Source organism: Ziziphus jujuba, chromosome 8 (assembly GCF_031755915.1).
Source record: "Ziziphus jujuba cultivar Dongzao chromosome 8, ASM3175591v1".
NCBI lineage: Eukaryota > Viridiplantae > Streptophyta > Magnoliopsida > Rosales > Rhamnaceae > Ziziphus > Ziziphus jujuba.
The window spans coordinates 22,816,538-22,844,537 of NC_083386.1; the positions used below are offsets into that span (position 1 = coordinate 22,816,538).

General features: G+C 34.4%; 2 protein-coding genes and 1 pseudogene across 2 annotated transcripts; 2 read left to right on the forward strand and 1 right to left on the reverse strand.

Moving 5' to 3' along the window:
* Positions 1-885: 885 nt before the first annotated feature.
* On the forward strand, positions 886-1,886 carry LOC125421576 (uncharacterized). Its single transcript, XM_060819857.1, has 2 exons — positions 886-1,298; positions 1,340-1,886. Exons 1-2 carry the CDS (start codon positions 886-888, stop codon positions 1,884-1,886), a joined length of 960 nt encoding a protein of 319 aa, XP_060675840.1.
* Positions 1,887-12,767: 10,881 nt separating this feature from the next.
* LOC125422052 (receptor-like protein EIX1) lies at positions 12,768-15,857 on the forward strand. The gene has a single exon (XM_060819468.1). It carries the CDS (start codon positions 12,835-12,837, stop codon positions 15,778-15,780), a length of 2,946 nt encoding a protein of 981 aa, XP_060675451.1. The 5' UTR covers positions 12,768-12,834; the 3' UTR covers positions 15,781-15,857.
* A 2,304-nt stretch (positions 15,858-18,161) lies between these two features.
* Positions 18,162-27,928, reverse strand: LOC125421578 (light-harvesting complex-like protein 3 isotype 1, chloroplastic; annotated as a pseudogene).
* Positions 27,929-28,000: the final 72 nt, after the last annotated feature.

A 28,000-nucleotide genomic window follows, 5' to 3' on the forward strand; every position in this document is an offset into this window, starting at 1 on the left:
TATGGAAACTCATTGATGATGAAGACAAGTTCATACTAGCTCCCTCCTTTTCAACTTGAAAAGTTGTACATGAAGGATTGGCATTTGGGCCAACAACTACCTCACTGGATTTGGTGGCAAAGAAATTTGTCAGAGTTACAAATATCCAACATTGGAATTTCAGGTACCATTCTCACTTGGTTTTGTAACTTTTCTCTTCAGTTAGGTTATCTAAATCTTTCTCACAATAAGTTTCATGGGGAGTTTCCTTGTACAAATCAAACTTTGTCAATAATTGATCTCAGTTCTAACCAATTCAACAGTTCCCTACCTCTTGTCTTTTCAAGATAAAAATAGTAGATTTTTCCATCAACTTATTTTTTAGATCAGTCTCTTGTTGAAATATAAATTTGATTTTGGGTTATTAGTATTTGGCCTTAGTTGTTCAAGTAAAGCCCAACTTCTAGAAACATCTTGTCTAAATAAGAGCCTAGTATATTTTAGAGAAGTCTCATCTAGAAGCTTATTCTAGAGTAATCCATAGAGTTGTCTAGAATGTGTAGGGAGGTTTGTAAATTATGTAGAAAATTTTAGAGAGTCATTTGTAACCACTAGATTAGAATTGACAAAATCCTAACCAATGGTTTAGGAGGTGCCACTAGTATAAATAGGGGTAATGTTTTTGAGTTTGGATAATGCAAAAAAGCAAGAAGTGAGAAATAAAACAAGTAGCCTCTTTCTTTAAATCCTCTATTTTCAAGTTCTACCTCCAGACTACAAAATTTCCTTTCAACAAATTGGTATCAGAGCTTGAAGATCCTTCCTAGAGAGATGGCGAATAGCGGTATGGTTCCCTTCTAAGTCCCAATACTCAACTAGAGCAACTACGACAATTGGAGCATCAAGATGAAGGCTCTCCTTGGCACCCAAGACATGTGGGAGATAGTGGAGAAAGGTCATACCAAGCCGAAGAATGAGGATAGTCTATCTCAAACTCAAAAAGATAGTTTGAGAAACTTAAGAAAGAGAGACAAGAAAGCTTTCTATCTAATCTATCTAGATGATGATGCTTTTGAGAAGAATTCGGAAGCAAAATTGGCTAAAGAAGCATGGGAGAAGCTCCAAACCTCTTATAAGGGAGTTGATCCAGTTAAGAAAGTATGTCTTCAAACTTTAAGAGCTGAGTTTGAAACTTTGCATATGAAAGAGGGAGAAGCCATATCGGACTACTTCTCTAGAGTCTTGATGGTGACTAATCAAATAAAGAGAAATGGTGAAAAGTTAGACGATGTAAAAATTATGGAGAAAATACTTAGATCGTTAGATTTAAAGTTCGAACATATTGTCTCCATCATTGAAGAAACAAAATAATTGGAAGCCATGACAATGGAGCAACTTTGGGTTCGTTGCAAGCCTATGAAGAGAAGAAAAAGAAGAAGGAAGGGATCATGGAGCAAATACTCAAGACTCGAGTTGATCCAACTGAAGAAGAAAGCAGTCGCAATGAGCATAGCCAACAAGGACGAGGTCGTGGACAAGGACATGGAAAAGGTTGGAGATCTAATGATGATCACAACAACTTTCAAAAAGGAGGAAACTCAACAAGAGGTCGTGGGAGAGGCAATTCAAAATCAAGGTATGACAAGTCACACATGAAGTGTTATAACTGTGAAAAGTTTGGTCCTTACGCTTCCGAATGTAGAACTCCTAGCAATAATAGAGTCGAAGAGAAAGCCAGCTATATTGAAGAAAAAAGTGAAGAAGATGGTACTTTGTTGCTGGCTTACAAGGACAATGAAAGAGGCAAAAACAACAGATGGTACCTAGATATAGGTAGCAATCATATGTGTGGAAGAAGAAGCATCTTCATGGAGCTCGATGAATCTGTGAGCAGCGACTGGGGATGAATCCAAGATAGCAGTAAAAGGCGAAGGTAATATTCTTAATCGATTAAAGAATGAAGAGTATCAATTCATTTCAAATGTCTATTATGTGCCAAATATGAAGAGCAATATCTTAAGCCCGGGGCAACTCTTAGAGAAAGGTTATGATATTCACTTAAGAAATAATAGCCTTAGAAATAATAACCTTTCTATAAGAGACAATGGAAGTAACTTGATAGCTAAGGTGCCGATGTCAAGAAATAGAATGTTCATACTCAACATTCAAAACGATGTTGCTAAATGTCTCAAGGCGTGTTACAAAGACGAATCTTGGCTTTGGCATCTTCGATTCGGGCATCTCAACTTTGGAGGTCTAGAGCTGTTGCAAAAGAAGAAAATGGTAAGAGAATTACCTTGCATTCATCATCCTAATCAAGTATGCGAAGGATGTCTACTTGGGAAGAAATTCAAGAAAAGCTTTCCAAAGGAGTCAAACTCAATAGCTCAAAAGCCGCTGGAACTCATACATATGGATGTGTGCAGTCCGATAAAGCCAAGCTCACTTGGTAAGAGTAACTATTTCCTTTTCTTCATTGATGATTTTTCAAGAAAAAAATGGATATATTTTTTTTAAGGAGAAATTTGAGGTGTTCGAGAATTTCAAGGAGTTCAAAGCCCTCGTTAAGAAGGAAAGTGGCCTTGTGATCAAAGCCATGAGATCCGACCATGGAGGAGAGTTCACATCAAACAAATTCCAAAAGTAATATGAAGATCATGGAATTCGATGGCCTCTAACGATGCCAAGATCCCTCCAATAGAATGGAATGGCAGAAAGGAAGAATAGGACAATCCTCAACATGGTGAGGAGTATGCTAAAAAACAAAAGATTACCAAACGATTTTTGGGCGGAAGCGGTTGCATGTGCAGTCTATCTATCCAACTGATCCCCAACAAGAAGTGTGTTGGGAAAAACACCACAAGAAGCATGGAATGGAAGGAAACCTAGCATCTCCTATTTAAGAGTCTTTGGAAGTATAGCTCTTGTACACGTACCTGATGAGAAAGAAGCAAGCTGGATGACAAAAGTGAGAAGTACATCTTCATTGGTTATGACACCAACTCCAAATGTTACAAGCTCGACAATCCTAATACTAGGAAGACAATCATCAGTCAAGATGTCGTATTCGATGAAGAAGGAGAGTGGGATTGGAGACTACATGAAGAAGACTACAACTTCTTTCCATACTTTGAAGAAGATGGCATGGAACAACCAAGGATAGAGCAAGTAAAAGAGGAGCCTACTACCCTATCAACTTCAACAACTGCGAGTTCTTAATATGACAAAAGCTCAGGTGAAAAAGTTCCACGCTTCAGGAGCTTACAAGAACTTTATGAGGTAACTGAAAATCAAGATACTATTTTTTTTGTCTCTTTGCCGATTGCGAGCCCATGAACTTCCAAGAGGCAGTGGAAAACAAGAATTGGAAAAATGCTATGGAAGAAGAGATAAAGGCAATAAAAAAGAATGACACATGGGAGCTAGCTACACTTCCAAAAGGGCATAAGGTGATCAGTGTGAAGTGGGTGTACAAAGCCAAGAAAAATGCCAAAGGAGAAGTTGAAAGATACAAGGTAAGATTGGTGGCAAAAGACTACAGTCAAAGAGCTGGCATCGACTATGATGAGGTATTTGCTTGACTAGAAACTGTTAGACTAATTATTTCATTAAAAGCTCAAAATAATTGGAGGATAAAACAAATGGATATGAAATCGGCCTTCCTAAATGGAGTCCTTGAAGAAGAAGTCTACATTGAGCAACCACAAGGATTCAAAGTCAAGGGAAAAGAAGACAAGGTTTTAAAGATAGGAGAAGGCACTCTATGGGTTGAAACAAGCACCAAAAGCATGGAATGATCGAATTGACAAGCACCTCCAAGAAAGAAATTTCATTAAGTGTCCATATGAGCATGCACTCTACATTAAAATCCAAAATGGTGATATCTTGATTGTGTGCTTGTATGTAGATGACCTGATCTTTATAGGTAGCAATTCAAGCATGTTCGACAAGTTTAAGAAAGAAATGACGAAGGAGTTCGAGATGACCGACATTGGGCTCATGCCTTACTACCTTGGCATTGAAGTAAAACAAGAAGACAAAGGCTTCCTAATCACTCAAGAAGGCTATGCTAAAGAGGTGCTTAAGAAGTTCAAGATGAATGACTCTAATTTGGTCAGCACACCAATGGAAAGTGGAGTCAAGCTATCAAAGCACGAGGAAGGAGAAAGAGTGGATCTAACACTCTTTAAGAGCTTGGTTGGAGGTTTATGGTATTTGACATGCACAAGGCCGGATATTCTCTATGCAGTTGGAGTCATCAGTCGATACATGGAGAATCTAACAACAATTCATTTAAAGGCGGTAAAAAGAATTCTTTGCTATCTTAAAGGTACAACAAACTTTGGTATGTACTACTCTATTTCTGATGATTACAAGCTTGTAGGATATGGCGATAATGATTGGGTTGGAGATATGGATGGCCGTAAAAGCACAAGTGGCTTCGTGTTCTACATGGGAGACATTGCCTTCACATGGATGTCAAAAGAAGCAGCTAATTGTCCCTCTTTCAACATGTGAAGCAGAGTATGTAGCTCCTACTTCATGTGTTTGCCATGCAATTTGGCTCCGAAACTTGTTAAAGGAGTTAAATTATCCACAAGAAAAACCAACCAAGATTTGTGTGGATAATAAGTCAGCAATAGCTTTGGCCAAGAACTTAGTCTTTCATGATCAAAGTAAGCACATTGATACGCATTATCATTACATTAGAGAGTGCATCACCAAAAAGGATGTACAATTGGAGTACATGAAGTCTCACGATCAAGTAGCCGATATCTTCACCAAGCCTCTTAAGTAGGAAGATTTTGTCAAATTGAGAAGTTTGATTGGCATAACAAAATCAAGTTTAAGGGGGAGTGTTAAAATATAAACTTGATTTTGGGTTATTAGTATTTGGGCCTTAGTTGATCAAGTAAAGCCTAACTTCTAGAAACATTTTGTCTAAATAAGAGCCTAGTATGTTCAAGAGAAGTCTCATCTAGAAGCTTATTCTAGAGTAATCCATAGAGTTGTTTAGATGTGTGGAGAGGTTTGTAATTATGTAGTAAATTCTAGAGAGTCATTTGTATCCACTAGATTAGAATTGGCAAAATTCTAGCCAATGGTTTAGGAGGTGCCACTAGTATAAATAAGGGTAATGTCTTTGAGTTTGGATGATGCAAAAAAGCAAGAAGTGAGAAATAAAACAAGTAGTCTCTTTCTCTAAATCCTCTGTTTTCAAGTTTTACCTCCAAACTTCAAAATTTCCTTTCAACATCTTTCACTTTTTCTGTGAGAACTTGCTGATTGAACCACATGCGACATATTTTAACCTAGGGAGCAATCTTCTCTTTGGAAAAAATGCCAAACTGTTGGATGAAATGGAAATACTCGGCCATGTTAAATCTTCAAAGCAACAATTTGTTTGGGGATATCCCAAGCTCTATGGATATTTGAATAACCTTTTCTAGTTGCAATTGCGGAATAATAATTTGCATGGTGAATTTCCTTTGTCCCTACAAAAGTGTAGAGACTTGAGTGTTCTTGACATTAGTGGAAATAAGTTAATGGGAAAGATACCCAAGTTGGTATGGATAAGTTTTCCAAGGTTCGTGCTTCTTAATCTTCATTCAAATAAATTTAAGTGTGACATCCCTTTGGAACTTTGCTCTCTTGTAGATCTTCAAATACCGGATCTTTCACATAATAATTTCTCTGGAACAGTACCAAGATGTTTCTAATTTGAGTGCTATGGCCACCATGCAGAATTTAGATTACCCTTCTTTGACTTTTGAATCTTCATTTGACGAATATAACTTAATGGCGGAAGTTGCAAGGGTGACAAAAGGGAGGGAAGTTGAATACGGTAGTGTGCTTAGTTTTGTAAAAGGCATGGATCTTTAAAGCAACAATCTTTGTGGGGAGATACCTGTGGAGCTAACTAGCCTTCAATTACAAATAATGAATTTGTCAAACAATCATTTGGTTGGAAAATTTCCGTCAAAGATTAGTGATATGAGATGGCTAGAATCTTTGGATGTGTCGAAAAACCAACTATCTGGCAAAATACCTCCAAGCATCTCTAGTGTAACTTTTCTAAGTTACTTGAATCTGTCTTACAACAATTTCAAAGGACCCATTCCGACAAGTACTCAGCTTCAAAGCTTCAATAAGTCCAGCTTTATTGGTATCAACTTTGTGGACCTCCCCTTCAACAAAATTGCTTGGTAAGTGATCAGGCCATTCCTCATGGAGATGAACAATGTCATGATGAAGATAGTTTACGAACAGAAAATTACCTGTATTTGAGCTTGGGTCTTGGATTTGCTTTCAGCTTTTGGCTTCTTTGCTCTTTAACGTCCTTTGAAATATTTCCTTTTGTTGATTCCTAGATAGGATTGTACTAACCTTTATGGTACTATACTTTAGGAGTTCTCGTAATTTATGTTTGGTAAATTCATGTTTTATATGTTTTTGTGTTTGTGTGTGGTTTTTTTTTTCTTTTTTCTTTTTCTTTTTTAACTCCTGAATTATATTTTTGTTCCGTAAATTTTTGTTCTTACGGCAATATTAATAATTAGATGGTGATTATAAATAATTTGTCTTTTATGTATTTGAAATATAATGTTGTTGGAAGAACCATATTTATAGTAATATATATCGGAAAGTCAATCCCTTATTAGTGTAATATTGTGTATATATATGTATATATATATATGTAAACATATATCAAATAGCACAACTTTTCGAAGCAGTTGGTTCCCCATCTTTGGAATGAAGAGCAGGCCACCCATGTTGTAATTTTGTATGTGGAAATCCAAAGAAGTTTTCGCAATTGATAGACTATATGCTGCAGAAAATATATTGTATTAGCAAGGTTTGAATACAAGAAGTTCACTGACAAGCTGTGGAGGAACAAGACATAGTGATCTGAGTATGCTGATTAAAATTGGAAAGATAGAAGGATATGGTCTCGTAGTTGCAGGTGATTTTTTTATATAGCTCCAAAGAGAAAGAATTGTATTTCTGTTAGACTTTAACATTTTCTTTCTTAGTAGCTGCTTTTGCTCTCCTTGAAGAATCAGTGTCTTATTTCTTTTGGTATTGCAGAAGCAGGATAGAGAAAGTTGTAAAAAACACAACTGTATCTAGAAGCAGCCACGAATTCGGAGACTCTACTTTTAAGGAGCTGCATACCCCTGGCCATGGTTGGTAAGAATTAAGATCCCAGATGTTGATCTTCTTCTCAATGATAGAATCCAAAACTTTTAACACATTCAGAGACACTTATTAGCAGTTGTAAATGTTGTTGAACAGTTTAGCAAATGTATTGGCTATTACTTTAGTTAAAGGTGACTTGCCAGTCAAGACAAATCTTCTCATGTACATTCGGTAGAGAGAAAACAGAGGGAGGGCATGACTCAAGAGTCTTTGCAACCGTCACATTTCTATAGTTCTCTTTAGCGAATGAAGCTACTTTGTATGCTAAGCGTTGGCATGCTTTCTGGCACGATCAAGATGCAGGTACCACGGCCTTTCTGATGTCTTCCTCAATATATTTTTAAAATATTTTGGAACTATATGATGGAGGGGTTTAAATATAAGAGAAACCTATGTGGGGTTATCACTAAATTGGCCATCGGCTTAATAGCTTATCTATTTGGACCAAATTATTTGCTCTGTAACACAAAGGGTAGTGGTCTGGTGGGCAAGGTACTCGTTTTCTCTGCTCAATCTCTGGTGTAAAATACCTCTAATGTGCTCAATATTTCAAAACAGGTATACACTACTTGCATTTTCAAGAACATGCAAAGTAGCATTATTATTGAAGACTACTTTTTGTCATCGCCTCTTGGATATTGCTATTCTTAAGCTTTATAGCATTATTGTTGAATACTTTTAGCCAAGTAGCAATCATTATTTTTCTGTGTTTTAAGTAGCATTATTGTTGAGCACTTTGTTGTTGTTGTTGTTGTGTTTTTCTTTCCTCATTTTTTGTATATATTTGATATTTCCATTAGTTCACCAATAAATGGTATTACACACTGTCAGTAACTTTGTTTTCATTTAACTCCTAATATTCTGTGTTATATATATATATATATATATATATGGACAATCTCTACATACTATTAATTACAAATGAATATTAGTTTACCAAATTGGAAGAAATATTTACCGGAAATTGAAGCTTCATTGTATGATAAGGAATGGCAAGGTTCGTGTCAGGATCACGATGCAGGTCACTTCAGGGAAAACAAGTCTCAAAATTTAGTTTGGCTTTTGTTGGATCTAGTTCCTCTGCTATTAGAATATGTTGATTATACACAGCAGTAGTTGGATTTACAATTACATATGTATAACATTGGGATCCAGTCCTCATTTTTATTGATATGCAGAAATCATTCCCACCTCCGTGTGCAAAATTGTGCAGATGTATTGCTAGTGATTCAGTTAATAACATATTGCTAGTGAATGAGGCAATTTTGTATGATTATCATTGGCAAGCTTTCAGGCAGTTTCAGGATGTAGTTACTACTGCGTTTATGATGTCTTCCTCCTTATATTGTTGGAATATTATGGAAATATATGATGGATGGAGTTGAATATAAGAGAAACTTACGTGGGGCTATAATTAAATTGGCCGTCAGCTTAATAGCTTATCTGTTTGGATCAAATTATTTGCTCTATACCGCCAAGGGTTGTGGTCCGATGGGAAAGGTAGTTGTTTTCCTAGCTCAATCTCTGGTTCAAGTTGCATCTAAGGTGCTCAGTATTTCAAAACAGGTATATACTGCTTGTATTTTCAGGTACATGTGCAAGACAAATGATTGTAATCTCTCAGAATGGGTGGCTTTTACACTGGGAGTAAAGCCATGTAGTTAGTGCTTCTCTTAAGCGGTTTGGGAAGAATAAAGAATGAGCATGTTGTATTTACAATCCTCTGCTTACTCTATACGTTAGAACAACTTGGATGTATATCTTCTTCAAAATGCTTTTCTGCAGTTTCAAAATTATAGACGAATGTCGTTTCATTTGGGGATTGATTTTGTAAAAAAAAATTTGATTTCTTATGCAGTGTTTTTGGAAAAGATAACATAATTTGTTTTCCTCGACTTTCAGAGTAAGACACCTTTTTTCACTTTAATTAATGGACTTGTACAAGTTTACTAGAGCGAAGTGGAGAAATTTTTTTAAGTTTTCCAGGTTAATTTGCCATTTAACTAAATTTCTTCATGATGATTAAAACTTTCTAATCCAAATAAAAACAAGCAATAATCACTGATATATACGAAACCATACTTGGTTTGCACAATCAAGCTCCTTATTAATGAGTTTCGTTAACCTACATAAAGTATAATATTGAAACAGATTAACCGAACCGATGGAAGTGAAACTCAAAAGGCAATACATAGTTGGATGACATGTAAACAGATAATAGATAAAAGAGGCTGCCCATAACTTCACTGACAAAAGAACAGGGGAGGGAAAGATAAGCTTTTCAGCTTCAAAGCATGGGTTTGCTACACCCTAATACCCTATCTGCCTATTTGTAACTGTGGTTGGTATAATTGTGTTTAAGAGAAGCGAAGAATTTGATAACCTTAAAAAGCTAGCAGCTGAAGCTACTTTGTATCATGCAAGGATCAAGATTCAGACACCGGCTACTTTAACCAAACAGAACACGAAATTTAGTTGGTCTTCCATGCATTAGGATGTGGTGAATTCCTCCAATAATTGTTGGAATATTTTGGATATAGATATTATATGATAGGCGGATATTTATTTTATTTGTTTTTATTTTTTTTAATTTTTGGGAGGATATGGTGGATTGGTTTGAAGGATATAAGCATATGACAGAAACTTAAATTAGACAATAATTAGATTGGCCCATCGAGCTGACAAGTAGAACTAGAACCTCAGGCCGAATAGACGTCAATAGTAATTGGGCTGAATGTTTTGTGCAGCGCACAAAATCTATATACACCTCTATTTTTCCAATATATACGTAGATATATATATATATATATATATATTCAAATTTTGAAAGTTTTCCCAATTTATTTATTTAGTTATTTCAATTTTATTTTCATAAACAGTCAAGCACAGATTTGGGGGGCATGGCCACCATTCTAAAAGAAAGCATAAATAACATGGTATTAACACATCTATATCACAAGTATGACAACATTGATCAGTATTTATATGTAAATTGTGTTAATACTTTCAAAAAATTATATATAAGAAAATCCAAAACATAGATAAAAAGATTAATTAAACTTTGCAACCCTAAACTAAGCACTGTTTTCCACCTTATCTCTCAAATTTTAAAAAGTCTCATAATGCAGATATTCAAAACTACTAATTTCTTTTTATCACTTTGCTATAATTAATTGTTAAATATATATGAAATATACACTATATACAAGTCACTTGCCTTATAATGAAATGTATTTTGAAAAAAAGAAAAATTAGGGATAGGAATAAAAAAGAAAAAAAAGAAGAATAAAGTTGTATACTAAAAACACACTATATTATATGTTTAGTAATACTTGTACAAAAGTACCTTTTATCTAAAGTTATATGACTTACAGATAGATATATTCTATTTATTTTTGTTTTTGGAATGTTGTTAACATTATACTAAATGAACTATAAGAGTATTTAAAGTTTAAGAGCAAAATGAAAAACAATGCGTATTTTAAAAATATAAAGTAAATCAAAAATTAAAATTTGAGGGCACAACCCCTTACCTTAAGAAAAACCTGCATATAATAGCTCTGCCATACTATTTATGTAATGATCATTCATTAGTGTGCAACATAAATAAAAAAGTTTATAACTTTGTACACGCTAACGTCAAAAATGTGAGTTACAAGTGGACCCTATAAAATAATTCTGCCATTAACTTGCCAAATGGTTGGTTACGCAATAACATTCAATCAATTGTTTCTTTAGTTTTGGTAAATCAATTGTTTCTTTAGTTGTGAATGACTACTGGTAATTTTTGAAAACGAAAAGAACATTTTTCCCCTAAACTTGTAGAAATTAAAACTAAAATAATGTCAAAGTGTTTGGTTTGGAGGTGGGGCATTTTACCTTCTTTTTTTTTTTTCAAGAAAAATGTTATAACAAGTTTTTCTCATTGAAGGCTATTACCGAAAAAAAGTATTTCTGATTGAAGTCAAAATGATAAAAGACTAGGTTAGGTGGAAATGAATTAGATTTTCCTCCATGCGTGTGTTGTCATCCAACAAAGAAACTAATACTTTATACAATAGCAATGACTAACAATTATTTATTTATTTTAAAATTAGATATATTTATGGATTAACCATTAAGATATCAAATTAACCAACTGAAAACTTCAACGCTAACTTTGCAAGGTCAACACTACAACCAATAATGTACAAGTGTGTAGAAATTCAAACTTCATTCAAAATTCAGCTTGTAATCGGGCCCATGTACTACCTGCCATGGAAAGGCAAGTTCTTTTTGGTAATTAGTCATGCATGTTAGTCCATTACTTGCCTAAGATTGTCATTGTTTGTTATTTAGGAACAGTCAGTGGTGCTTTAATCATAATTTTAAAACATATTTCGAGCTTATTGGTTAAATTACCATCCCCACGCTAACTGCATAGAAGTTACACCTTTGGTACCAAATTTAGTAGATTTTTTAACCCAAAAATGAGCTTGGAATTACCGCTGCAACAAATAATGAAGTTTAAAGAAGAAACTCAAATTAAAATTTTTAAGTCGGTCTTGGAAATCTTCTAAAATAAGTTCTTGTGGAATGTATAGAATAATCAGTCTTTGAATTGATTTAATTTCAAACCAGCTTATTTTTATTCCATTTCTTCCTTCCATTAAGGGATAACGCTGCGTCTGTGAAGACCAAATTCATAATAGAAGCAGCAAACCATCCAACTGATCCAGAAGCAGATGAGGTATTATTTGCAATTTTATCTGTTTTGGACTAGTACATAAAAAAATATTTGATTCTGAGCTGGATGACTTTTTATTGCTGCAGAGTCTTTCCAAGAAAGGAGTTGTAGTATCTCCTGATGTATTTGCAAATGTTGGTGGTGTGACAGTTAGCTATTTTGGGTGGGCTCAAGTAAATAGGACCAGAAGAACTTTGTTACATAATAAATTGTAATAAGGCCAATCATCAAAATTTAAAAAAATAAAATAAAATCTGATTGATTCTATCTAGACATATGAATCTGCTTGTCAAACATGGCTTGCATGCTAATTTGCAGTTTGTTATTGTGTTGCAATTTAGTTTTAGATGTTAGCCTAACACAATGCAATTTCGATTCAATTTTCAGAACATTCAAGGTTGTATGGGGATGAGGAGAAAGTGAATGCAAAGCTTCAAAGGTACATGACCAGAGCATTCCATAACATCAAGAACATGTGCAAGACACATGATTGTTATCTCAAAACAGGTGCCTTTACGTTGGGTGTAAACTGGGTAGGTCATGGACTAGATACACCCTGATTAGGTGTGTAAGATTTGCAAATGTTGGTCATCCCAAGTGTCCTGCGTACCAAATACTCCTTTGGACTAGAGAGGAGTCCAAATCAAGTGATTATTGAAGAAAAACCATTGTCACAAATTTTCTACGGAAGAAGCGTCGTGGCAGTAGATGGCTGAAGCAAAATCTGTCATCTCTCGGTGATGGAGGAACATTGGCATTGACCATAACATTTATTGCATTGAATGGGAAATAGTCTTTACTTTTAGATGGAGATATGAATGGAATCCCATTAGTTGAGCTTAATTTTAGATTGAGACGTCACTATAAATTCATGGTAACTTATACTCTGATCATATATACAAATTGGATTTCTTTCCTTACTAAACTTCATGGAGAATTCCACCATCCTTGTTTTTCTGTTTATCACAATTGCTACCATTAGCGCTACAAGTTTTTGCATTGCAAGCACTGACAAGATTTGCAAAGAGAGTGAGAGGCAAGCTCTATTGAGATTTAAGGAAGATCTCAAAGATCCCATGAACAGCCTTTCCAATTGGGTTGGCAATGGAGATTGTTGCAGCTGGACCGCTGTTGCTTGCGATAACTCAACCGGTCATGTCCATGAGATCCATGTTAGTTCTCTCAACTTTAATTCCTATTACGAGTATCATGTTGTTTTGAAATATGGGTTGGGTGGTAATATAAATCCATCTTTATTAGAATTAAAGCATCTCAAACACTTGGACCTAAGTAGAAACAATTTTAAAGGGATTCCAATTCCTAGCTTCATTGGTTCCATTCAAAGTCTAATATATCTTAACCTCTCTTTTTCTGGATTTGGAGGAATAATCCCTCATCAGCTAGGAAATCTCTCAAGTCTCTGCTATCTGAATTTTGAAAATTATTATGGAAATGATTTGAAGGTTGAGAACCTTCAATGGATTTCTAGCCTTTCTTCGCTGCAGTACCTGGAGATGACAGGGATCATTCTCAGCAAAGTGCATGATTGGTTTCAGGTGATAAACATGCTCCCTTCTTTGGAAGAGTTACACCTGTCTCATTGTCAACTCCAACATCATTTTTCTCCTCTATCTGTGATAAACTCGACATCATTACTTGTTACCCTTGATCTTTCCTACAACTACGACTTAGGCCCTTTGATGCCCATGTGGCTATTCAGTCTCACCAATCTAGAATCCCTTAATCTACGATATGATGATTTCAAAGGACCTATTCCATCTGGTCTTACCAATTTGACTCATCTCAAAATTCTTGACATGAGTGGAAATCCTTTCAATTCTACCTTCCCACCATGGATGTGTGGTTTTAAACATCTGGAGTACCTTGATCTTTCTTCTACAGATTTGAAGGGTAATATTCCAAGTGCGATTGGAAACTTGTCATCCCTTAACACTCTTCGGTTGTCAAATAGTCATCTTGAAGGGAAGTTGCCAAACTCATTGGGAAGCCTTTGCAAGTTGAGGGAACTTATACTTTACAATAACACTCTCAGCGGAGCGGTATCGGAAATTTTCAGAAGATTTCGCAGGTGCAATATTGTTGCTTTGAAAAAGTTAGATTTGAGCTACAACCAACTCTCAGGTCAACTCACAGACTCATTAGGAAAACTGTCGAGCTTACAGAAATTTTATGTTTCCAACAATCGGTTAAATGGAAGTCTTCTTGAAAATATTGGTCAACTCGTAAATCTTGAATGGCTGGATATATCGCATAATTCGTTAGAAGGTGTGGTTTCTAAAGTTCACTTTATTAATCTTACAAGACTAAAGGAGTTTTGTGCGCATAAAAACTCGTTGACAATGAAGACAAGTCCATACTGGCTCCCTCCTTTTCAACTTGAAAACTTGAATCTGAATGATTGGCATTTGGGCCAACAATTACCCCATTGGATTCAGCAGCAAGAAAATTTGTTGGAGTTACAAATATCCAATACTGGAATTTCAGGTAACATTCCCTCTTGGTTTTGTAACTTTTCTTGTCACCTATATTATCTGAACCTTTCTCACAATAAGTTTCATGGGGTTTTTCCCTGTACAAATCAATCTTGGTCAACAATTGATCTCAGTTTTAACCAATTCAATGGGTTGTTGCCACTTGTCTCTTCGAAAATACAAATGGTGGATTTTTCCAATAATTTATTTTCTGGATCAGTCTTTCACTTTTTCTGTAACAAGAATAACTTTTTGAGGTCAGGATATGTTGACCTGGGAAACAATCTGCTCTTTGGAAAAATTCCAAAATGTTGGATGAAATGGAAACACTTGGAGATTTTAAATCTTCAAAACAACAATTTGTCTGGGGTTATTCCTAGCTCTATGGGATATCTGACTAACCTTTTTTGGTTGCAATTGCGCAATAATAATCTGCATGGTGAATTTCCTTTGTCCCTGCGAAAGTGTAGAAACTTGGGGGTTCTTGACCTAAGTGAAAATAAATTTATTGGAAAGATACCTAAGTCTATATGGATAAGTTTGCGATGGTTGGTGGCTATTAACCTTCGTTCCAATAAATTTCATGGTGAAATTCCTTTGGAACTCTGCTCCCTTGTAGGCCTTCAAATACTGGATCTTTCACATAATAATTGCTCAGGAACAATACCAAGATGTTTTTATAATTTGAGTGCTATGACCACCTTGCACAATTCAGATTACCCCTCTTTGACTATCCTATCTTTTGGCGATATATATGGCTTAATGGCGGAAGTCACGGTGGTGACAAAAGGGAGGGAAGTTGAATACAGCAGTGTGCTTAAATTTGTAAAAAGCATGGATCTTTCAAGCAACAATCTTTCTGGAGAGATCCCCGTGGAGCTAACTAGCCTTCAATTGCAAACACTAAATTTGTCAAACAATCATTTGGTAGGAAAAGTTCCATCAAAGATTGGTAACATGAGATGGCTAGAATCTTTGGATCTGTCAAAAAACCAACTATCTGGCACTATACCTCTAAGCATCTCGAGTTTAACATTTCTAAGTTACTTGAATCTCTCTTACAACAATTTCACAGGGTCGATTCCGACAAGTACTCAGCTTCAAAGCTTCAATGAGTCCAGCTTTATTGGTAATCAACTTTGCGGACCTCCCCTTCAACAAAATTGCTCAGTAAGTGATCCAGCAATTCCACATGGAGATAAACAAGGTGATGATGAAGATAGTTTACAAGAAGAAAATTACTTGTATTTGAGCTTGGGACTTGGATTTGCTTTCGGCTTTTGGGGTGTACTGGCTTCTTTGCTCTTTAATGTGCCTTGGAATATGGCCTTTTGTGCGTTCCTAGATAGGATTGTACTAAGACTTTATGGTGCTAGATTGTAGTAAGAATCTATGGTGCAATGTGTTAGGAGTTTTTGTAATTTATGCTTTGGTATGTTAATGTTTTATGCGTGTTTGTGTTTGTGTGTATGGTTTTCCTTTTTTCTTTCATTTTTTTTTTTTAATTCCTGAATTGTAATTTTGTTCTTATGGCAATAGTATTAATTAGATGGTGATTATAAATAATTTAACTTTTATATATTTAAATGAAAAACGTTGTTGGATGAACCATATTTATATATATTGGAAAGTTGATCCCTTAATAGTAATAATATATCATATGTATAAGCATAATATCAAATAGCAGGTCACCCATGTTGTAATTTTGGATGTGGAAATCCGAAGATGCTTCTGCAATCGACAGACTATATGTTGCAGAAAATATATGGTATTAGAAAGGTTTGAATACAAAAGTGTCTGTTACAAAATTCACTGGCAAGCTGTGTAGGAATGAGAGATAGCGATCTGAATATGTTGGTTAAAATTGGAAAGATTGAAGAAGATGGTCTCACTGTTTGCAGGTGCTTTTTCTATATAATTCTCACGAGAAAATTTTGTTTTTCTGTTGGACAATACATTTTCTTTCTTAGTAGCTGCTTTTACTTTCCTTGTAGAATCAGTGTCTTATATCTGTTGGTATTGCAGAAGCAAGACAGAGAAAATTTCTTGTTTCTTAAGCCATAACCAGAAGCAGCAACAAATTTAGAGACTACTTTTTAGGAGCTCCCTCATAGCCATGGCCGTGGCTGGTAAGAATTAAGATCCCAGATGCTGGTCTTCTCAGCTTGACTCATTGAAGGTTGGAAGCTGAGAATTCCACGGAATGCCCCTGTGAAACTGTTGTAAGACAGATTCAAGTAACTTAGAAAAGTTAAATTGGAGAAGCTTCGAGGTATTGGGCCAGATAGTTGGTTTTTCGACAGATCCAAAGATTCTAGCCATCTCATGTCACCAATATTTGATGGAATTTCTCCAACCAAATGATTGTTTGACAAATTTAGTGTTTGCAATTTAAGGCTGGTTAGCTCCACGGGGATCTCCCCATAAAGACTGTTGCTTGAGAGATCCATGCTTTTTACAAGATTAAGCATACTGCTGTATTCAACTTCCCTCCCTTTTATCACCACCGCCACTTCCGCCATTATGATATTCTCTGCTAAATTTCCACGGAGCTTCTTCTCTAGAAAATTTGTTATAATGTTTTTTCTTCCCTAAGCACTTGATAATGCTAGAAAGTACAAAACTCAACTAATGGGATTCCATTAACATCTCCATCTAAAAAGTAAAGACTACGGCTTTCCAAGTCACTGCAATTAATGTTATGGTCAATGATAATTTTCCTCATTAATTGAGCGAGGATAGACTTTCCTTCATTTTTTAGATGGGAGTGAATGGCTAAAACTGGAACCCATCCACAAGTTTACAAAGCTTCAGCCGTTTCCACTAATAAGCTTGGTCTGGAAATTTTGTGTAGAACATTTTCTTCAGTAATCAATTCCGGGAATTTGGATCACTGTCATTGACAAGTTCTATGAAATAGGATGGTATTTCGTGTAAAAATTCCAGTTTTCTAATATGCTTCTCCATCAAAGAAAACCAAACTACATGAATGATGGAGGAGGACATACATTATTCCAAAAAAAGAAAGGAAAAAAAAAAAAAAAAGGTTTATAAACTTTCGTCTATGAACTCTTATGGCGAGGGACAGGGTAGGTCCCCTGTTTAGGCGTATCATTAGGGCACAGTTTACTGAACTTGTTTAAAAATAAATCATTATTTCCTTTGATCTTAAACCACTCTCTGTCTTTGTTCTCTTTATTCCCTTTTTATGTTTTTTCCTTACAGATAGATGAGCCATTTTATCCATTCTCTACTAGCATGTACCTTTACATGTCATCCCACTCCCTTTGTAAGTTTTTCAAGTTCACTTGCACTAGTCCAGTTAATCTTTGCTTTCGAAAGTTGATTTTCGATTTCATAACAATTAATTACTAAAGAGCTTGTGCGAAGCAATTATAGTTTGTTTTATTATATCAATAATTATTTGTCGTTTTTAGTAAGATTAGGAAGTCTCATTAATCTTGTAGAAACTGTTAAAGATAATGTATAATGAATAAGTGCATTATAGTATGAGGAACTGTTGTCTAAATGTGAGAGTCAAATAAGAATTATTCTTTATCTTTCCAGAAATAATTGCTTATATGAAATCAAATTCTTTCACGGAAATTGACCCCAAAATGAATTGACATTTGTCTTAAAATGACACAATTGATATAATTTCTGAGCTAGAATTTCTTCAAGCTGTGCAATTGTGGGGCTAACACCAGGCATATATCTCACAACAAGCAGGAGATAAGAAATGCAACATTGCTGATAGAACATCTTCAAGCTTCCCAACCCCTTAAAAGTGTGGCACGAGGTACCCGGTTTACACCCAACGTAAAGGCACCCATTCTGAGATTACAATCATGTGTCTTGCTCATGTTTTTGATGTTATGGAATGCTCTGGTCATGCACCTCTGAAGCTCTGCATTCACCTTTTCCTCATCCCACATAAAACCTTGAATGTTCTGAAAACTGGATCGAAAATTAAAATGTGTTAGGCTAACACCTAAAACTCAATTGCAACACAATAACAAACTGCAAATTAGCATGCAAGTCATGTTTGACAAACAGATTAGTTTGTCTATATAGAATTAATCAGAAACTTTTTTTTTTTTTTAACTTTTGAAGATTTGGCCGTTTTACAATTTATTATATAACGAAGTTCTGGCCCAGTTATCTGAACCCACTCAAAATAGCTGACTGCCATACCACCAGCATTTGCATATATATATATATATATATATATATAAATCAGGAAGTATTACAACTCCTTTCTGGGAAAGAATCTGCAGCAATAAAAAGTCATCCAGCTCAGAATCAAAATATCTTTTATATACAAGTCCAAAACAGATGAAATTGCAAATAATACCTCATCTGCTTCTGGATCAGTTGGATGGTTAGCTGCTTCTATTATGAACTTGGCCTTCACAGATGCAGCGTTATCCCTTAAGAGAAGGAGAAATGGAATAAAAATAAGCTGGTTTGAAATTAAATCAATTTCAAAGATTGATTATTCCATACATCCCACAAGAACTTATTTTAGAATATTTCCAAGACAGACTTAAAAATTTTCCTTTAAACTTCATTATTTGTTGCACCGGTAATTCCAAGCTGATCTTTGGGTAAAAAATCTACTAAATTTGGTACCAAAGGTACCGGTGCAGCTTCTATGGAGTTAGCATGGGGATGGCAATTTAACTAATAAGCTCGAAATTTGTTTTAAAATTATGAATAAAGCACCACTGACTGTTCCTAAATAACAAACAAAGACAATCTTAGGCAAGTAATAGACTAATATGCACGACTAATTACCAAATAAATTAACCATCTTAGAAAAAATTAGGTGCATGTCCTTTTTTTTTTTTTTTTTTTTTTTTTTTTTTGAAATGGAATATTAAAAACAACTTGCCTTTCCTTGGTAGGTAGCCCATGGCCACGATTATTGGTTGTAGTATTGACTTTGCTAAGTTAGCGTTGAAGTTATCAGTTGATTAATAATCCATAACAATATCTGATTTTAAAATAAATAAATAAATAAACAAATAATTGATAGTCATTGCTATTGTGTAAAGTATTAGTTTCTTTGTTGTGACAAAACACGCATGGAGGAAAATGTAATTCATTTCCACCTAACCTAATCTTTTATCATCTTGACTTCAATCAGAAATACTTCTTTTCGGTAATAGCCTTCAATCAGAAATACTTGTCATAACATTTTTCTTGGAGAAAAAAAAAAAAAAAAAAAGAGAGAAAAATGGGCCACCTCCACACCCAACGCTTTTAACTTTATTTCTACAAGTTTAGTTTTTTTTTTTTTTTTTTTTTTTTGGGGGGGAGGAGGGGGGGGGGGGGGGGGGAATTCTTTTCGTTTTCAAAAATTACCAATAGTCATTCACAACTAAAGAAACAATTGATTAAATGTTATTGCATAATCAACCGTTTGGCAAGTTAATGGCAGAATTATTTTATAAGGCTCACTTATAACTCACATTTTTTAAAAGTTATAAATTTTTTAGTTTATGTTGCATAATAATGAATGATCATTACACAAGTAACATGGCATAACTATTATATACAAGTTTTTCTTCAGGTAAGGGGTTGTGCCGTCAAATTTTTATTTTTGATTAAGTATACTTTACATCTTTATCATATGCACTGGTTTTCATTTTACTCTCGAACTTTATAAACTTTCATCGTGCATTTGGTATAATGTTAACAACAGCCAAAAAAATTGAAAATAAATGGAAAGTACCTATCTGTAAGTCATATAGCTTTAGATAAAAGGTACTTTTGTGCAAGAACTACTAAACATAGTGTGTTTTTAATAATCTTTTTTTTTTCTTTTTTTTGTCTATTCCTATCCCTATTTATTTTTTTTAAATACATTTTATTATAAGGCAAGTGACTTGCATATAGGGTATATTTCATATATACTTAACAATTAATTATAGCAAAGTGATAAAAAAATAAAAAATTTAAAGTATCTGCAATATGAGACTTTTTAAAGTTTGAGAGAGAGTGAAAAACAATGCAGAGTTTTGTTGCAAAGTTTAACCAATCTTTTTATTTATGTTTTAAATTTTCTTATATACAATTTTTGAAAGTATTTTTACCATTTACATATAAATGATGATAAATCTCGTTACACCTGTGATATAGATGTGTTAATACCATGTTATTTATGTTTTCCTTTCGAATGTGGCCATGCCCCCCAAATTTGTGGTTGACTGTTTAAGAAAATAAAATTGGAATAACTGAATAAATAAATTGGGAAAACTTTCAAAATTTGAATATATATATATATATATATATATATATATATCTATATATATATTGGAAAAATAGTGGTGTTTATCGATTTTTGAGTGCTATACACAAAATCCATTGGTTTTGCAACATTCAGCCCAATTACTATTGATATCTCCTCGGCGTGAGGTTCTATTTCTATTAATCAGCCCGATGGGCCACTCTAATTCTAGTCTAATATAAAATTCTCTCATATCCTTGTATCCTTCAAAACAATCCACCATATCCTTGCAAAAATAAAAAATAAAAATAAAAACAAACAAAATAAAAATCCATCGTATAATATGTATATCCAAAATATTCCAACAGTTAGTGGAGGAATTCGCCACATCCTAATACATGGAAGACCAACTAAATTTTTGTGTCCTGTTTTGTTAGAGTAGCCAGTATCCGAATCTTGATCCTTGCATGAAGATGGCCATTGTTCAGCATCCAAAGTAGCTTCAGCTGCTAGCTTTTAAGGTTATCAAATTCTTGGCTTCTCGTAAACACAATTATACCAATCACAGTCACAAACAGGCAGATAAGGTATTAGGGTGTACCAAACCCATGCTTTGAAGCTGAAAAGCTTATCTTTCCCTCCCCTGTTCTTCTGTCAGTGAAGTTATGGGCAGCCTATTTTATCCATTCTACGTTTACAAGTCATCCAACTGTGTATTGCATTTTGAGATTCACTTCCATTGGTTCAGTTAATCTGTTTCAATATTATGCTTTATGCCGGTTAACGAAACTCATTAATAAGGAGCTTGATTGTGCAAACCAAGTATAGTTTCACATGTAACAGTGATTATTGCTTGTTTTTATTTGGAGAAGAAAGTTTTAATAATCATAAAGGAATTTAGGTAAATGCCAAAATAACCTTGAAACCTTAATAAATTTTCTCCACTTTGCTCTAGTAAACTTGTACAAGTCCATTAATTAAAGTGAAAAACGGTGTAGTACTCTGAAAATCGAGGAAAACAAATTATGTTATCTTTCCCCAAAAACACTGCATAAGAAATCAAACCTTTTTACAAAATCAATCCCCAAATGAAAAGACATTCGTCTAACTGCAGATAGCATTTTTGAAGAAGATATACTTCCAAGCTGTTCTAACGTATAGAGTAAGCAGAAGATTGTAAATACAATATGCACATTCTTTATGCTTCCCAAAACCCCCCTAAGAGAAGCACTAGCTACATGGTTTTACCTCAATGTAAAAGCCACCCATTCTGAGAGATTACAATCATGTGTCTTGCGCATCTTCTTGAAAATGCAAATAGTATATACCGGTTTCGAAATACTGAGCACCTTAGATGTAATTTGAACCAGAGGTTGAGCAAGGAAAACAAGTACCTTTCCATCCAGACACAACCCTTGGTGCTATAGAGCAAATAATTTGGTCCAAACAGATAAGCTACTAAGCTGATGGCCAATTTAATTATAGCCCCCCATAAGTTTCTCTTATATTCAAACCCATCCATCATATATTTCAAAAATATTCCAACAATATAAGGAGGAAGACATCATAAAGTCAGTAGTACCTACATCTTGAACCTGCCAGAAAGCTTGCCAACGATAAGCACACAAAATTGCTTCATTCGCTAGCATGTGTCTCAATTTATATATTAATTGAACCACGCTTTTTACATTTGCCACATCTGCACAATTTTCCACAAAGAGGTGGGAATGTTTTCTGCATATCAATAAAAATTAGGACGGGATCCCAATTTTATACATGTGTAATTGTAAATCCATTTACTGCTGTGTATACTCAACATATTCTAACAGCAGAGGAACTAGACCCAAAAAAATCAAACGAAATTTTTAGACACGTTTCCTCTGAAGTGCCAGCTTGACCTGCATCTTGATCCTGCCAGGAACCATGCCATTGCTTATAATACAATGTAGCTTCAATTTCTGGAAAACATTTCTTTCAATTTGGCAAACTAATATTCATTTGCAATTGATAGTTTGTAGAGATTGTTCATATATATATATATATATATATATCCGAAAATCATGGTGGATATTAGGAGTTGAATGCAAAAAAAGCTGCCGACTGTGTGTAATACCATTTTTGGTGAACGGGTGGACAACAACAACAACAACAACAAAAAGCAAAGTGCTCAAAACTTCAATAATAATGCTACAAAGTTTAACATTAATTCTACTTAAAAGACAAGAAAAATTATGATTGCTACTTCGCTAAAATTATTCGACAATAATGCTATAAAGTTTAAGAACAGTGATATCCAAGAGCCGATGAAAGACAATGCTCCAGGGCAGGTTGAAGAGCAACGAACGGAGGAAGTCCAAAAGCAGATCGCAAATCCTTGCCCCAAGCTCAAATGGAAGCCACTCTGTCCTAGTAAATTACCTTCTCTGTCTTCTTCAACTCCAGGTGGCATTGCACAGCTTTCTGAGCAGTTTGGTGCAAGTGGAGGTCCACAAATTCGATTGCCAATGAAGCTGGACGGGACAAAGCTTTGAAGCTGGGTGCCGGTAGGAATGCGTCCGGTTACGTTATTGTATGGCAAATTCAATTTTTACATTTATTTTCGTATTTTACTTATTTTGGTTCCCTATATTTTATTAGCTTTATTTATTAATTAAATATTACTATGTAGAGTATGTATTTATCTATCGATTATCATTAAAACAATTGAAATAATAAATTAATTGTATAAAAAATATAAATTGGTTTGTTATTTAAATATAGATGACTAATTATGTAAGTTATAATCTCTTTTCCTAAACTAAATAATTTTTATAGAGTATTCAAAAATGAGTGTTTTACCATCGAATTGACAAATAAAATACTTTATTCTTTGCACTTCGTTGTTAACAACTTTGAATTCTATATAGTTTTCATGGTCCCTTTCTCTTCCAACATTTTTTATTTACATTAAATAAAATTAAGTAATTTAATTTATGCCTGTTTCATTTCTTTTAAAAAAATACACATGTATATGAAATAAATGTGTATGTTTTATAATAGTATGTTTATTTTATTTTTTAAAATAGTTTGATTATAAATACTAATTTTTCATGAACAATAATTTAACTTCCGGCCCCTCCACCCTTAATATTACCGACTTTCCTGCAAGTGACTCAAAAATGAGAAACTGGCAATGCTTGGAGGTCGTTGACCAGAGAGTTGGCTTCTTGACAAATCGAGAGATTCCAACAATCCAATTACACCAATCTTTGAAGGAATCTGACCAACCAAATGATTCATCGACAAGTTCAACGATTGCAATCAAACGAGGCTGGTTAGTTCCTCTGGTATCTTTCCAAGAAAATTGTTGTCTGAGACGTTCAAGCTTACAACCAAATTAAGTAGGGTGCTATATTCAAACTGCCGTCCTTTTGACATCAGCAGGGCATTCTCTAGGAATTTCCAATCACCATGAGCCAACATATAAGCAATCGGGTCACTTGAATTTTCCAAGATGGCCATGGCAGTGAAATTGCTAAAGCATCTTGGTACTTCTACTGGGAGCTTGTTAAGTGAAAGGACAAATATCCGAAGGTATTTAAGATTGCAACGTTCAGGAGAAATATCACCATGAAAGTTATTTGAACCAAGATTAAGAACAGACAAGTTTGAAAAACTTGTCCCCAGCCAAAGTGGAAGCTTTCGTTAAAATTTATTTGCACTGAGACCAATATTTAAAAACAATGTGGAATTCCTTACAGAAGAAGGCAGCTCTCCGGATAGATTGCTATTGCGCAAATGCAACGAAAGAAGATTAGATAAATATCCCACGGAGCCTGGAATAATCCCAACAAAGTTATTGTCTTTTTCTATATGTAAGACCACCAAATAGATACTGTAAAGAAATAATCCTCTAAGAGTTGAGGAGTTTTGAGAACTGATATGCATCTGTTTAAGCTTGTGCATAAAGGAAGTAAGAAACGATGCCGTTTTGAATATAATACAGTTATATCGTTTTGAGAAGAAGAACGACAGCGTTTTGCATCTGGTTTAAAGATTTAAGCCGTATTGGCTCAATGGTGGTTTTACTTGGATAACAGAATCACGTGCAGGCATGTGAATTAGTTATGGTGGTTATATGGAGGGCTAAGTATCATTGGTCCACATCATTTGGATTGCCACATCAGCAACAACAATGCTGGATATAAATAACGGTCTTCGTCCTTTTTCACTTACTTCTGGTTTTACAGATTGCAGAGCTAAGGGTTGAGTCTGTCCTTGGTGATTTTGAGAGAGAGTTGAGTTCTTTGTGTGTTTTGTACAAACTCATCAATATAATCTGTAGGTGCAAGAACAATTTCTTTGTGAAATTGGTTTAGACAGATTGAGTGAGGGTGTATGTGGGCTTACGGGTTGGGTTGGGTGTTGTTCTGAGTGAGCCACCATTGAAGAACCTGTTAAGCTCTTGTTTTACCTCATTTTATTAATAATAGCAGAAGCTCAGAACCTGAGCACGAGGACGTAGGCAATAAGTTTTGGCCGAACCTCGTTAAACTGTGTGTGTGTATTTCATTGTTTTTATTTCTTGTTCTTGCTGCTTTCCACAACAGATACACTAATGAAACAAGAAACGAGAGATAGATCCAGAAAATAAATTATTGGAAAGATCTAAGAGAGATACACTAATGGAGGAAATAGGTGGTAAAGAGCCATTGAATTGGTTTGAACTCAATTCGAACGTTGAAGGTTGAGTGATTACGAGATATCATAATTGGAAAGTCTCTGTAGAGTTGATTGTGAGAAAGATTTGGATAATGTAATTGTACGTAGAAAAAGTCTTAAACCAAGTAAGAAAAATGCTTATATTGGATATTCATAAATCAGATAAAACAGTTCGTCTCTGAATCCAAGAATCTAACAAATGCAAAGAATAAAGTAGGAAAGGAGGAAGCCAACAGGGAATAGTTTTCAAAGCTAACGAGTTTCCAGATGCGTATAACAATTTCAAACTTGTCATATTAGCAAAGTGAATATTGTAAACTTGACCCTCTATTAAATTAAATGTATGCACAATTCTTGTATCCGCAATTACAAGCAGAATTTGAATGAAGTTTGAATTTATGACACACTTGTACATTATTGGTTCTAGTATTGACTTTTCAAAGTTAGCGTTGAAGTGATGATCAGTTGGCTAATTTGATATAGAAATAGTTAATCAATAGCTATATCTATTTTTTTTTTTTTTTAAATCATTGTTAGTAATTGGTATTGCCTATTACTTTCTTTGGTGGAAACCGGAGGAAAAAGTAATTCATTTCCGCCTAACGTAATGTTCTATCGTTTCGCCTTAGTCAGAAATACTTGATATAACATTTTTCATTAAAAAAAAAAAAAAAAAAAAAAAAAAAAAAAAAGGTCTTTTCCTTTTCAAAAGTCATCAACATATAGTTGTTAGATTGAATGTTATTGTATAACCAACCATTTGCCAGGTCAACAACAGTCTTTACGGGCAGAATTTTGCCAAAGCAGGGAGAAAAAGTTGCATTAAACTGTTATAGAAATCATGTGTTGTAATAAATTATTCACAATAAAATACTTAAAAGACTTATCTTATAAGCTCATTTGTGACTCACATTCTTTGTGTTACACAAAGTTATACATTTTTTGGTTTAAATTGTACATGATGAATGATCATACCACCGATAATATGGCATAATCATTATATATAAGTTTTTCTTAAAGGAGTCATGCTCCCATATTTTTATCTATGATTAAGTAATACTTTCCATCCCTAAAATATACGCATTTTTTCACACATTTACTTCTCCAACTTATAAACTCTTTTAGTGCATTTTAAACTATCATAATTTTTTATCATCTTCATACAATTAAAGTTAACAACATCCGAAATATGGAATATACTTATATGCAAGTCATATGACTTTATATAAAGGGTATGATTGTACAAGAGCTACTAAACAAATAAAATATAGTGTGTTTTGACTAAAATATAGAATAGATATTATGAGTTTCAGTTAGTTTATGATTTTATTCATTTTTTGTCCCTAATTTTTTTTCCCCAAAATACCCTTGTATTATAAGGCATGTGATTTACACATGAGGCCTATTTCATTTATATTTTGGATGGTGTTAACAATTATAGCAAAGTGATAAAAAATAGTAGTATAGAGTGTAATATGAGAGTTTTTTAAGTTTAAGAGAGAAAGTGAAAAACAATGCATAGGGTGCAAAGTGTAATTCATTTTTTTATTTATGTTTTAAATTTTCCTATTTACAATTTTTGAAAGAATTAATATAATTTAGATATAAATAATGTGCCATGAAGATTGCCCTTGTTTATCATACAAAGTAGCTTCATCTGCTAGCTTTTTAAGGTTATCAAAATCTTGGGTTTTCTTAAACACAATTACACCTGTGACAGTCACAAACAGCCCTGCTTTGCATATGAAATTACCAGTCTGTCCAACAACATCAAGCCTTGTCAAAGCATCTGTATAATATACGGCACGAAAAACCCCACCATTGCAGCTCGACCTGCACATTCATAGTGATAGAATACATATATAATCTGTTGCTGCATCTAATCTTAGCGTAAAATTAATTGTTAAAGAGGTCGAGAGTTTTGAAAGGAAAACCATTAAGCGGCTCAGCCTCTGGGAGATAGGACCTCAACAATCATGCCCACCATGGTATTATGGAGCTCCTAAACACTATAGGTTCTTCATTTGTGGATGCTTCTGGATGTACTTCAAGAAACTTTCTTCTTCTTGCCTTGGCAATATATATATACACGTACACACACACCAACAGAATATATAAAATCATAAGTGGGTCATTGTTTGTTCTTGAAATTGTCAAACTTTAACCTTCCTATGCCAATACAGATGCCAAGAGGAGAGCAAAAATGGCTAATAAGGAGAAAAAGAATGACAATACAGAAAGAGAACCGGCAACAATGAAGCTATCCCAGTCCATCTTTCCATTCTTAACGAACATATTTAGATCCAAGTACCATTCTTCCACCGCTTGTCTGTGAGTTTCGCACCGGTCGATTCTGCATCTGAAGCCGGCTTAGATCTATTCTCTGCGGCTTCATCATGTCTATCAATGTGTATGGCAGACATGTTGTTCGGCTGTTTCAAAACTTGTTTGGCTTTCAAAGTCCAAATTTACTACATGGGTTGCCTGCTTTGTCCTCAAAAACCGAACAACAATGGATTGGGGCTGTTTTTTCATGGTAACAAGATTATTTGAGGTGCTCAGTTTTTGCAGTGAAACAGAGATTGCAATGGAAACCATGCTTCTTTCTAAAACCTTTCTTTCTCTATGTTTGTTGCTTTTATTTTGTTTTTGATATTTTCCTTGTGTAGA